Source organism: Hyaena hyaena, unplaced genomic scaffold (assembly GCF_003009895.1).
Source record: "Hyaena hyaena isolate Hyena2069 unplaced genomic scaffold, ASM300989v1 scaffold_26, whole genome shotgun sequence".
Taxonomy (NCBI): domain Eukaryota; kingdom Metazoa; phylum Chordata; class Mammalia; order Carnivora; family Hyaenidae; genus Hyaena; species Hyaena hyaena.
Window position 1 is genome coordinate 5,523,175 of NW_024080658.1, and position 14,211 is coordinate 5,537,385.

Genomic DNA, 14,211 nt, shown 5'->3' on the forward strand with positions numbered 1-14,211 from the left:
ACCTAATATATTGTTCAAGGTGAAAATTCCCATTGTGAGACAAAACATTACCCAGGATATTATAATCCCTCAAGAAAATAATCCACAAATGGCACTATCTTTATTTGTATACATTATTTGAATTTCATTGTTCTGAAGACTTTTTGTACAAGAATCATGATCCATTCTTGGAATAAAATAAATTTTAGCTATAATTTCTATTTCATATTAGTTTATGGAAATCATATCCATAAACTAATAATTTATGAAAGAAGAAATCATTTCTTATTCACGTTCTATTTTATGGAGGTTTGTCTTCTTCCTATTTTGAATATTTGGGTAGGCTATCTTCTTTTTGAAAGTGAGTTAAGTGATCATAAATTGAAAATTTTCAGTTACGACATGAGTTAAGTGAAATCACCCCATGCCCCCTTTGAAAAATAAGTTACTCCAAATGAATAAATACTAATCAGATTATTTCAGCTTTAAAAATATGAGTGAATTGAGTGGAATCTTACACAAATTTCAGTTTATCTTAAATTTTGTAGACTACTCCTCTGCACTTCACTAAGGCTGAATATTATTATACTTCCAGCTTCTAAAAGTTGATTGATCTGGTTATTCACTTGTAATTCCTTTTTTTTTTTTTTTTTGGTCTGTCTCTCAGATACTCTCTTCACCTGCTTTCTACTCCCTCATCCTCCAGTGTCATTAATCTCCAGTGTTCCATGTTAGAGGCCTTTATACTAGCAAAAGGGTATTACAAAAATGACTAACTTTATTCGATATCAAATCTATTGATCTGTATTTAAATTAAATCACCTTCACTTACTCTTCTTCTGTGGTAATTTGTCTGTCGGTGTTTGATTCCATAATTACCAAAAAATACCTTTTGAAGTCTGATTGATGAGTATTTATGAGTTATTCATTTGCTTCAGTGCTCTGTTTAGTCAATGAAGAAGAAAAACTGGCTGAGAAATGCAGTTATTTGGTAGAGGAGAGCTTTTCAAATGTTGGCAGAAATCTCTGGAAGTTTACATTTAGAGGAGAAAAGGGATTGCTCAGAGCTGACCACACAGATACTGTAGGCTGGTTTATTATGAAGATAGAAATATTGAAGCATTAGCAGAGTAGGGTGATAAATGAGCATCTTGGGGCACCTGGGTGGCTCTGTCGGTTGAGCATCCAAATTTTGATTTCAGCTCACTTAAGTTATCATTACAGGGTTATGGGATCGAGCCCTGATAAGGCTCTACTCCCAATGTGGATCCTGCTTAAGATTCTCTCTTTCCTCCTCTGCCCCTCAACCCCCCCCCCCCGCACTTGCTCTCTCTTAAAAAAAGAGTTACATCTTTTAGCTGATCTTTTACAGGGTTATGGGACGAGCCCTTGATAGGGCTCTACTCCCAATTGGATCCTGGTTTAAGATTCTCTCTTTCCTCCTCTGCCCCTACCCCCCCCCCCCCCGCACTTGCTCTCTCTTAAAAAAAGAGTTACATCTTTTAGCTGATCTTTTTCTAAAATCTAGAAAACCTCAGCATTTTATGACTTTTGAAAATAATGTTTTAGCCTCTGCTGATGAATGAAAACGTACTATTAAGGCCACTGTGCTTTGAAATATGAATGGATCTGAAATAAGTTCATATTCATAGCACAAGAAAATTCTGCTAAGTAGGATAAGGAATAAAACATTGTTTCTCACAGAATTTTTTTTTTCTGAGAGAGAGAGAGAGAGAGAGAGCATGAGTAAGAGAGGGTCAGAGAGAGAGGGAGACACAGAATCTGAAACAGCCTCCAGGCTCTGAGCTGGCTGTCAGCACAGATCCTGATGCGGGGCTTGAACCCATGAACTGTGAGATCATGACCTGAGCTGAAGTCAGACGCTCAACCGATTGAGCCACCCAGGTGCCCCTCTCACAGAAATTTTAAGTCGCTTGATATAAGTCCAATTTGATCTTTGGTTAGGCAGCTAGTAGTTTTCTCTGGAGGCAGTGATAATCTAGCTTTTTTAACACACTTCTTTGATTCATGTCCTCACTGTCTAAAATATCACATGAGACATACTGATATTTTGTGTAAGTATATCCCAAATATTGCATGGGACATACTTACAGTAAGGTATTTGATTGCTTGCACTGACATTCAAGTTGCCGTGGTGTGTTTTCTCTGGCAGCCCTGTAGACAGACATTACTTTAAGAAAAAAAAAAAAGATGCAGAAGATCAAGTTTTAGTTTGGGCAGGAGGGGGTGAATGGGGAAGAAAAATACCAGAGCTTGGGGCCCTCCATGATGACGTCCCCAACGGGAACCACCCGGCAACTCTAGAAAACTCATCACTGATGTTGCTAAGAGTACAACCCCTAATTTGTGACCCTTTCTTTAAGAGTTCAAGGCTCTATCTGCCATTCCTTCCAAAAGACTGTTCTCTGTACTAAGGAGGTCTTCAAACCCCTTGACCAGGGAGATCTACAAAATGACACTTTTTTCCTTGGGTAGCATGAGGAGAGTGTTTGCTGCCCATTTGACAGGAGAATACAGAACTCAAATTAATGCAAGGCATATACTTGATTGTCTTTTCAATTAGTGTAGCTTAATGTAGCCAGAAGTTCTGTGAGTTTTTAAATATGGAAGAATTTATTCCAAAAAGCTATTCAGAATATGCTATCTATGGAATATCTATGCACTTTTAATATTTCTCTGATGCTTTATGATTCTGCATAGTAAATTCATCATTATGAACAATCACAGAGCTGTAGTGGTTCATTCCTTTTGGTAAAGTATAGATTTACTATTATATGTTCTGGGTGGGAGTGGATACAGAGATGTGTGAACTTTGATCTTGATCTTAAGGCAGTTACAATGTAACTGTAAAGTAAGACATTCACAAGATTTTAATAAAAAAACAATGTGGAAAAAGGCCTCAAAAGAAAACAGAAGTTAAGAGTAGCTCAGACGATGCTGGGTTTACTCTCGGGTTGAGTAATTTCGGAAGTCTTCATGGATGAGAACGTGTATCTTGGGAATGCAGGGAAGATTCTTTGAACTTGTTTGAGGTTTTCATATTAATGCTGATAAGATTAAATCCATTTTGTAGTTTCAAGGCGAGTCCAAACTAATGTATTTTCACAGCGACTAAAGCTTTATTCTTCAGTAATGTTTCTTCTACTAGGGGTTAGATCATCTATTTTTATTTTTAGTGGACATGGCATTATGTTGAAGGTCTTTTCAGTTATTACTGAGAGAATGACACATGTCAGAGAATATGTGCACATCTTTCAGGAACTAATTCCTGAGTAAGCTGGTGACATTGCATCAGCTACCAAACAGCATGCATGAAAGAGTACCCATGGACAGGAGCTAACTACTGTGTCATGTCTCCATGCTGTTCTTTTTTTTTTTTTTAATGTTTTTGTTTGTTTCTGAAAGAGAGAGAGAGAGAGACAGTGAGCAGGGGATGGTCAGAGAGAGAGGGAGATACAGAATCTGAGGCAGGCTCCAGGCTCTGAGCTAGCTGTCAGCACAGAACCCGATGTGAGGCTCTAACCCACGAACTGTGAGATTATGACCTGAGCCGAATTCGGACGCGTAACCAACTGAGCCATCTCGGCGCCCCTCCATGTTATTCTATGTTAATTGACTTGTCTGTGCTTCAGATTCTTTTTTTAAATTTTTTAAAGTTCATTTATTTTGAGAGAAAGAAGAAGTGCACAAGCAGGGAAGGGTCAGAAAGAGAGAGAGAGAGAATCCCAAACAGGGATCCCAAGCTGAGAGCACAGAGACCAATGACGGACTTAATCTCATGAGTCGTGAGATCGTGACCTGAGCTGAAATCAAGAGTCAGACATTTAAGCGACTAGCCAAATAGGTGCCCCTGTGCTTCAGATTTTTATCCTATGAAGTAGGGATGAGAATATGTTAAGGGATAACGTATATAAATGACGTCACACTAAAAATAATGAAAGATGGTCCACAAACAATGAAATTAGAAAAAAAGATAAATTACCTTTTGGGGGATTCTGCTTCACAATGTTATATTTGTAGTTCTAACTTCCAAAGCTGTTACTGTTGACTCTCAGAGGTGGGCAATATTGTATGTGCTTTACAAGGGAATATGATGTTGCTCATTATGTAGAATTCATTTGAAAATGTTCTGTCAAATGCTGAGAGTTTATTCAAAACTAATACCCATCTTGATGTTATTTCTGATAATGGCTTCATGACTCTTGCTGGGATTTTTTAATGTTTTATATGTTTTTGAGAGAGAGAGAACGAGTGAGTGGGAGAGGGGCAGAGAGAGAGGAAGACACAAAATCTGAAGCAGCCTCCGGGTTCTGAGTTGTCATCAGCACAAACCATGAGATCATGACCTGAGCCGAAGCGGGATGCTCAACCGACTGAGCCACCCTGGCGCCCCTGATGCTGTTGAAGATGTGGTCTGAGGACTAACAGCATCAGAATCATTAGGGATTTTATAAGAAATATAGAATATTGGGTACCACCCAGACTTCCAGAATCAGAATCTGGATTTGAACAAGATTCCCAGGTGATACCTAGGCATGTTAGAGAAGAAACACTGATCTAGAGGTTAGTGTAGGTTACTAAAAAGTTTATATTTCTCTAAGCTTTTGAAAGTAATGTTGTCTTTTAAAAATATTTTCTATCTTTTATTTAAGACTGATATTATTGAGAGAAAGAAGTCTCCTTCAGGTCTCTAGAGTACTATGAAGCAAATCACCTTTTCTGCTTCACCTACTTGTGTTCAATGGCCTGTAAGACTGAGCCTGTTTAGCAGTTTACTGCTTAATTGTCAAGCTTTACTCTCTTTTCATTAATAGTTGTTACACCCAGAATCTTAAGGACATTACCATGTGTTTCATTAAAGTTAGGGGAATTGAGGATGCCTGGTCATTAGTTGGTTTAGAACCACAGTGTATCTATTAATGTAGTTCTTAGATACTGGCCCCTGCATTGCTGTCCCCTGGGGACCTTGTTCAAAATTCAGATTCTCAGGTTATGCCCAGGAGATCCTGATTCAGTGGGGCAGGGAGAGGCACCTTGCATGCTGTGTTGGTAAGAAACTCCTTAATTGCAGTGCTCTACACGGCCTGTTTTGCAAACCATTGCTGTAGTCTTCTGCTGTCAGATTACCAGGTTCCCTTCCTCTCGTATTTCCATTTTCTGTCTTACCAGTAATTTCATTTATTTCTGTATAAAGTTAAAAATTAGGCAGCTAAGGGTAGAAAAGTAGAACATCGGCCTGGAAGGGAGAGGCCTGTATTCCTGACCTTACGTAAATGAAATGGACAGGTCACTATTCCCCCTATTTAGTGATCTATAAAATGGGCTTTATACTTGAGTGGAATGTGAGATCAGATATGTGTGAGTGCTTTGAACTCTTCAAGAGGAAAGGTGTGTGAGTTCACCTTATTGTCACAACTTTATTTGAGTATCTTTCCTATTAAGATGTGTTTTCACCATAAAACCTGGCTCTCAGTGAGACCTTATCTTTCCAGCTTCTGGTTTTCTCTGTTTGTTTTTGTTTTGTTTTGTGTGTGTGCATATGTGTGAGTGTTTTGTTGTTTCTGTTTTTGTTTTTTGCTTTTATCTTACAGCCTCCAGTACCTGTCTCATGGAAGGTTTTGCCTACAACAGGTCAGATCAAAAGCTCCTCTGTGGGGCTGGTCAGAATAGCTCTTGCTGAAACCTGCCAGGAGTGAGGGGGTTGTCGTTTGGGAACAGAAACTTGGAATCAGAGAACCTAGAAGCCCCAGACACCCTCTCTGAGTTTGATACTTTGTGATAAACTCATTGTCTTGGCAGGGGCCCAGCACCTTTGTATATTTAAGAGGACATACCAGTCAGATTTTGAGTAAGGGTTGGATGTACTGTATTTGGTGGAGGAACAGTATGACTCAAGGACATTTCAAGATTGCACAATAAGTAGATATTGAAGGTATATAATCTTAATTCCTGAGACATATTATGATTCTCCATCACCTTAAAGAATCCGCTAAAGGCATCTTCACCTTCTAAGACTTTAATAAAACACAGGTAATACCCTTTCTATCTTTGTTATTCAGAGTCTTAAGATTCTGGGTCTATGAATGAAAAGAGAGTAAAGCTTGACAATTAAGTAGACTACTAAACTCCTCATTCTTTCAGGCCAGTGAACGCCACTAGATGAGGCAGAAAGGGCATAGAATATATTCCACCTGTCAGTGTCTTAAAGCAAAGGATCTTCTAGGAGATTAGCTTGGTTTTAAGAACGATGTTTGTCATGGTTAAGGTGTATAGGGGAATGGAAAAGGATGATACCAAAATGCTAGTTTGTAAATTTAAACTCCTTTGCACAAAAGTAAAGAAGGCAGATTCACACAGAAAAGAGGAGCTTTATTTAATTTTAAGATTTATACTGGTTAACTCTTATTTACTTACCTACTGTGGGTGTTATTTACTTAATATTCATAAGAACCGTATCAAGAGACACTGTTATTTTCATTTTGCAAATGAAAACACCGGGGCAAATTTAGTAAATTATCTACAGTTACACATCCTGTAAAATACAGAGCCAGGATTGAAACGCATGCCTTCGTATTCTAGAGTCTGTATACTCTTACATGGACTAATTCCTTCTCCAATAAATATTTTGTTTTTAAATATTTTAAAGTATTTTGTTGCATGGTGCTCTAGGAATTTGTATTTCTTCTACTTTCTCCTTCCTGTTGCCCTAGAATTAATTGTCTTTATTTCTTGAAATAACAGGACTATAGTTCTTTAGAGTTTTTGTGCTTTGGAATTTTTTAATACTTTTTGTACTTTCTGTTTTATATAAAACATGAGTTTTGGTAGAAGTAGCTATGGCAATTTATAGGAAGAGATCTTTTCACAGACTTCAAGCAGAGACCCCAACATCTGAAGGAAACCATAAACTTACTGCTCTAGTGGGTGGTGAACTCATTAGAACTGTCTAGAGTGAAGGTTGATTGGAGCTTGCAAACGTGCTTCCTGAAGTTTGTTTTTAGTGACTCAGTAGATTATGTGGTATATCTTCAGTAGAGTATTTCCTGGGTATATTTTCATCTTTAGCCATTCTGATACATCCATTTTTCTCTGTATGATTGAGCCTGGTAAATGTAACAGTTTGTTTTGTAAAATTTTATTGCAAGTTTATCTCAGTTTTATCAAGTATGGGACGTACTTGAATATAGTTTTGGTAGGAGGGTTATTTACTTGAACTTCCCATAGATTTCAATTCCTAGATTTCAGTCTTGTCTTTTGTCCTTTGTGGTCTTAATCCTGTTATGTGGTTTCCTGGCCTTGACCTTAGGGGCAAGATTCTTCCTCTAGGTCATAGACATCTTCTCCTTAATGGTTAGGTTTTTTTCACTTGAGAAAATTAATTATAATATTGTATATTTATGGTCAGTTCATCATTAAATTATTTACTTTTGTTGTAGTTCCTTTTGTTTTATCTTTACTACTTAAACAATGAGAAAAACAGGAGAAAAGATAGAAAACAATCTATAAAAATTAGAAATTAAAGATCCATATTTATTCAACCATGTGTTAAGTTCTCAATGATAAGAAGGTCATTTTGCATTGCATTAAGTACTCTGAACAAATACTGGGTGAGATTTTGTTATATGTTATAATACCTCTGAATTTTGCTTCCATAAAATGTGAACATTATTTTGGATATTCAGCTGCCAGTCAGGTCTCATAAGGGAATGAGACACTGTTAAGGTCCCAAGTGACTTAAATATACATTTAACCATGCCACTTCTGTGCTTATGACCTTGCAGTTGCTTCCTTTAGCCTCAGAAGATATCTGCCTCCTTAACATGGTCTTCAAATCTCTAGATGACCCTTCCGGCTTGTTAACTGACATACTTCCTCTTACTTATTCCTCTAAAGTAGCAGTGGCCTCTGTTCAGTATTTCATACTTGCTAGAATGTGCTTCTACCCTTCCTCTTCCTATAACAAGAATAACTCCTTTTCATCCTTTGATTTTCTCTTCCAGACCACTGTACACAGCCCATCAACCCCATTACCATCCCATCCTTTCCATTCTTAGCACATATTACTCTTTATATTTATTTATAGTCTAACGTAAAGACCGTCCTTCCTGGCTAGACTCTAAACACCAGGTAGACAAAGACTACAAGTCTTCTATACACCAGTGGGTACCCATTGCCTGGCAGAGTACTTTGTGATGGTTATCTACAGGTCTGTAGCTGAGTACATATCTTTCAGTAGCAGCTGTAATAGCTCTCAAAACTTATTTTGTTATTTTAAGTTCACAACACACTATATCAGTGAAGTAGCAAGTGTTTCTCATGAGGTTTGGAGAGCCATACAAAGTTATTATAGTTTAAAAAAAAAAAAAAGCGTGTCTTATCCAGGTCATTTGTGTCTCTTTCCAGTATGCCTTTTAGGGGGCAGGGCCTCTGTTCTTTGTTAATCAAGCAGTTGTCTTAACATGATAGTGTTCCATCTTTAATAGCAGAAGATGCTATGAAATTCAACAATAAGTCCTTTTGGTATATGCCCTTTAGAAAGAAAACACACACAAACACACATTCACACATTCTCTTTTTTTTTTTTTTTTTTTATTTATTTATTTATTTTTTTTACAAATAGTTTATTGTCAAATTAGTTTCTACATAACACTCAGTGCTCATCCCCAAAGTGCCCTCCTTCATGCCCATCCCCCCCTCCCCCCCACATCCATCAGTCCTCAGTTTTTGTCAGCATTCAAGAGTCTCTCATGGTTTGCCTCTCTCCCTTTCCCCCACCATTTCCACCCTTCTTCTCCCCCTTGGTCCTCCGTCAAGTTCCTCCTAATCCTCCTATACGTGCAAACATATGGTATTTGTCCTTCTCTGCCTGACTTATTTCGCTCAGCATAACACCCTCAAGGTCCATCCATGTTGCTACACATGGCCAGATTTCATTGTTTCTCATTGCCATGTAGTATTCCATGGTATAGATAAACCACATCTTCTTGATCCATTCGTCTGTTGATGGACACTTAGGCTCTTTCCATGTTTTAGCTATTGTGGAGAGTGCTGCTATGAACATTGGGGTACATGTGCTCCTATGCCTCAGCATTTCTGTATCCCTTGGGTAAATTCCTAGCAGTGCTATTGCTGGGTCATAAGGGAGTTCTATTGTTAGTTTCCTGAGGAACCTCCACACTGTTTTCCAGAGGGGTTGTACCAGTTTACATTCCCACCAACAGTGCAGGAGGGTGCCCGTTTCTCCACATCCTCGCCAGCATCTAGAGTTCTCTGATTTGCTCATTTTAGCCACTCTGACTGGCGTGATCACACATTCTCTTTTAATGACTATATCCAGACAGCATCTATCCTGCTGCATGACACTGAGCACTCAATTTGCTGAATGTTCCTAAGTTCCTACAGATAGATAGAATTTGTTTGAAAAAGTCTTGAGCTTCTAATACATCTTATTTAGTAGATTATGTAGCTCAGTCAACCATATTTCATTGTCTATATGAATTTAAATTTTATTAAAGAAAACATATTAATCAAGTAGATTTTGATACATGTAAAAACTGTATAAAGCACTTAACACTCGAGATACATATATACATATATATTTATAAAGAAAAAATGTCCGTTTAGTTTAAATAAATAGAAAGTGAAAAGTCCATTGATGAAAACAGTCTAAAAATATATAAGTACCTGTTAAATATTATAGAATTGATGATTATCCAACTACAGTAAACAGAACAAAGCAAGTCCTTCAATAATAAAACAAATGAACCAGTTTTCAATGTGAATTGGCTGGAGTGTGTCCATCAGTGTGTATGTGTTTGTATGCCTGTAATTGTTAATATAACAAAAGGGAATGTCACATTCTTTATATAAAATAAAACATGCCAGTGAGGGCCACCTGAGTGGCTCAGTTGGTTAAGTGTACACCTTTTTTTTTTTTTTTTTTAATGTTTATTTACTTTTGAGAGAGGGAGAGAGAGAGAAAGAGAGCATGCAGGAGGGGCTGAGGGCGAGGGAGACAGAATCTGAAACAGGCTCCAGGCTCTGAGTTGTTAGCACAGAGCCTGATGTAGGACTCCAACCCAGGAACTGTGAGATCATGACCTGAGCCTGTGACCTGAGCTGAAAAGTCCATTGGGCCACCCAAGCTCCCCAAGTGGCTAACTCTTGATTTCCGTTCAGTCATTTCATGGTTTGTGAGATGGAGCCCTGTGTTGAGCTAGGCACTCCCCCTCCTCTTTCTCAAAATAAATAAACTAAACAACAAAACAAAACAAAACAAAAACAAAGACAGGGGTGGCTTGGTGGCTCAGTCGCTTGAGCCTCCAACTTCAGCTCAGGTCATGATCTTGAGGCTCCTGAATTTGAGCCTCATGTCAGGTTCACTGCTGTCGACACAGTGCCGACTTTGGATCCTCTGGCTTCCTTTCTCTCTACTCTTTCCCTGCTTGCACTCTCCCTCTCAAAAAGAAATAAAACATTTAAACGATTAAAAGAATAAAAAAACAAAGACAAAAATACCAGTGCATTATGTTCCAATTTCTGGGTATTGGGAATGCTGTATTTTGCTCTGCTTATTACATTACATGAGATAAAATTCAGGTGCTTCAAGACCTTTTTTCTTAAAAGCCCTTCCGAATGCTAGATTTCTAACGACTGTTTTCTTCTGCAGGAGAGCGCACAGCTGCTACAAATGCCGTCAGTGCAGTTTTACAGCTGCTGATACTCAGTCACTACTGGAGCACTTCAACACTGTTCACTGCCAGGAACAGGACGTCACTACAGCCAACGGCGAAGAGGACGGTCATGCTGTATCCGCCATTAAGGAGGAGCCCAAAATTGACCTCAAGGTCTACAGTCTGCTCAATCCAGACTCTAAAATAGGAGAGCCAGTTTCTGAGAGTGTGGTGAAGAGGGAGAAGGTGGAAGACAAGGACGGGCTGAAGGAGAAAGTTTGGACCGAGAGTTCAAGTGATGACCTTCGAAACATGACTTGGAGAGGGGCAGACATCCTGCGAGGCAGCCCGTCATACACTCAGGCAAGCCTGGGGCTTCTGACGCCGGTGTCTGGCACCCAAGAGCAGACGAAGACTCTAAGGGATAGCCCCAATGTCGAAGCTGCCCATCTGGCCCGACCCATTTATGGCCTGGCTGTGGAGACCAAGGGATTCCTGCAGGGGGTGCCAGCTGGCGGAGAGAAGCCCGGGACCCTCACCCAGCAGTATCCTGCATCGGGAGAAAACAAGTCCAAGGATGAATCCCAGTCCCTGTTACGGGTAGGAAGGTTTAATTTTTAAATTATTCACACATCTCAAAGGAAAACCAGGAGAACACACATTCTCTATATTTAGTATCATACAGTCTTACCAGCTGAAACGAAATGATGCGTCTCAGTTGGGGATTTATTCCTACAAGGCGGAAATGGAGGAAAGTAGCTCATGTGTGTTTGTGTGTACTGTGCACACACTTGATGCAGGGGTAGGCAGGCATTTGTTTGTCATTGCTCGTAGCTCAGATTGAATGTTGGCTAATCATTCCTGGTGATTATGCAAAACAATGAGGCTGCATTTGGAGAAGGGAGGTTCGGAATCCCAGAAGATTGCACATCTGTTACATTAAAATAAGTAAATGACTTTTAAATTTTAAGGTGGCATGACACTGTATATGGTTAACAAGGAAATTAGCAGAGATTTAAATCACTGGGAATGCAAAGCCCATGGTGAGATGCTAATACAGAAATGTAGTTTCTTTAAAAACTGACAGTATAATTATGTACAAATGACAATCCTTGTTGTTGTTTAGTTACCAAAAAGAGGGGGGAAATGAGAGAGACCTAAGCGAAGAGCATCCGAAGAAGAAGACCATGCGTTTTATATGATCAGGCTTTTTTAGGGAGAAAGACGTAGTCTTGTGCAGAAACACAAAACCTCTGAGAAGGATAAGATCCCTCCTCCTTGATCTCTCACGTCATGCTCTGTAACTGTGTCAAGAAATATTTTAGATTTTGAAAATTCACGGAAACTCAGTAAGTGACATTTGCTTTTGGCCTAAGGCACCACCACTTTGACATTTCACCTTGACTCTGAGAAAGTTTAGAGCTTTCTGCATGAGTTTGAAGCCTTGTCCGTGCCTAGAAGGTAGGATGAGAAACCAGCTAACCTTCCCAAAAGAGCCAGTTAGGAAATAGAGGTCAGCCAGCCCAGTGCTTTGACCTGTAGGACAGAGACCACTGAGGTCTCTCTGGATGGATTCTGCAGAGAGAAAGTTCTCTTTCCAGTGTCAGCTCGACACAGCTCAACTGTGCTCTCATTTCCTGCAGATTCACCAGCCTATCTGTGCTTCTCAAGGTTCTCTAGTGGAGTGGAGAAACGAGTCTTAGAAGTGCACAGTTAATTCTAAAAACCATTCTCTTTCCTGGCTACAGTCATGCCCTGGAGCCAAGGGAAGGGCTCGAATAGAGAAGAGCCTATGCCCCTTGTACACTGAAAAACAACGGATTCCTTCTGTAGGGAAGGAGCAAGTTTATTAAAAGTAACTTTAAAAAGAAGAGAGGCCGCGCCTGTCCCCTTCAAGAGGCTATTCAATTCAGGGAGCTCCTTTCCGATAAATATATATGGCGCTGCAGTTGTAAATGTTCATCATTTTCTTAGCGTGCCGGGACTCTTCTGGTCTCGAGTGGCATATGGTTTCTGGTTATAAGGCAGACAGGATATGTCTTATGTTTTTAAATTTCATATTGCATCTAGAGAGAGTGTTATAATGGGTGCCTGTGCCTGGCATCCATATCACTAGACCACCCCAACCTTTTTTTTTTTTTTTTTTTTTTTTTTTTTTTTTTTTTTTTTTTTTTTTTTTTTTTTTTTTTTTTTTTTTTTTTTACTCTTTTATTTTGTTTCTGGAATATTACCTTTTCTGCCACCATTTGTATGCACAAAGAATTTGGAACACCCAGTAATTTTTTATGTGGTTAAGTCTAAGCCCTGAGCATGAGAGTAGTGTGTTTTTTGAGCAGACTGGGCACGATAATACTTTTTGAAAAGTTGTTTTTCTCAATTCCTCCACTTCCTTAATTCCCTGACTTCAAGTTTCTGTTGCATCATTGCAAGTGCTTCTTTAGTTCCTCCATGTTAGCTGCTGAGGTAGAGAATCTTTGGTGAGACACTGTTCTCAAATAATCAAATTCCTAACCGCAGGGTTTATGATCTTTAGAGGCAATCATCTAGTACATTTCGATATATATATATATGTTTACATCTATGTATATATATGTGAGTATGTATACACACACACACACACGTAAAGACTTGGATCATTCTTCTTTGACTTTAGTAAAATTTGACTCTTTAAAATTTATAGTTTCATTGTCTTTGGATATTGTTTTGAAAATCACCAGTTTTACTGGCTATTTGGAATAGGAAGGGTAGCTAATTTAATTTGTGAAGTCTGTAGTGTATTAAGTGAATTACAGCTTTTTGATATACACATATCTGAACTGATTAGCTTTTTAAGACATATAAAAGAGTTAAGAAGCAGAGCCCATTCTAATTGTGAATTTGACAAGAATTCTACCCTGAAGGTAGACATTACTATTGCTGAGTTATTATAGCAAATATACACTTCTCAATTCATTCATCTACTACCAGGAAGGAGAAACCCAGCAGAGTATTGCCATCATAATTTTTAATTATGTAATTGTAAGGGTCTAGTTACTAGTGAAAATGTAAAAATTTATAAATACACAATACAAATAAGCAAATACAGCTTACATGTTTTGAATGAAAATACAATTGTCTATGTAAATGCATACCTACAGAATGTAGTATTCATATTTGCATATAAATAGAATGGAACTTGAAATTTTCTTGTTATTTGGCATATTTATTTAGAAATAGTAATCTGAAACACAGAAAATAGGTTTTAAAATTTTTTTATTGAATAGTGCATACAATATAGCCTTAATAAAGTAAATATATTTATAAATACATTTATACATATGGTTTCTAATGTTAAAAGTAAAAACTTGGGGCGCCTGGGTAGCTTAGTCGGTTAAGTGTCCGACTTTTGCTTAGGTCATGATCTTGCAGTTTGTGGGTTCGAGCCCCACATCGCGCTCTGTGCTGACTGCCAGCTCAGAGCCTGGAGCCTGTTTCAGTCTGTGACTCCCTCTCTCTCTGACCCTCCCCTGCTCACGCTGTCTCTCTCTCTCTCTCTCTC

General features: G+C 38.6%; 1 protein-coding gene across 1 annotated transcript in view; it reads left to right on the forward strand.

Moving 5' to 3' along the window:
• Positions 1-14,211, forward strand: part of TRPS1 (transcriptional repressor GATA binding 1) — a 253,018-nt gene that overhangs the window by 69,918 nt on the left and 168,889 nt on the right. Inside the window, exon 4 of the mRNA XM_039227228.1 lies at positions 10,670-11,273. Coding sequence (XP_039083159.1) covers positions 10,670-11,273 — 604 coding nt within the window. The remainder of the gene's footprint in view (positions 1-10,669; positions 11,274-14,211) is intronic.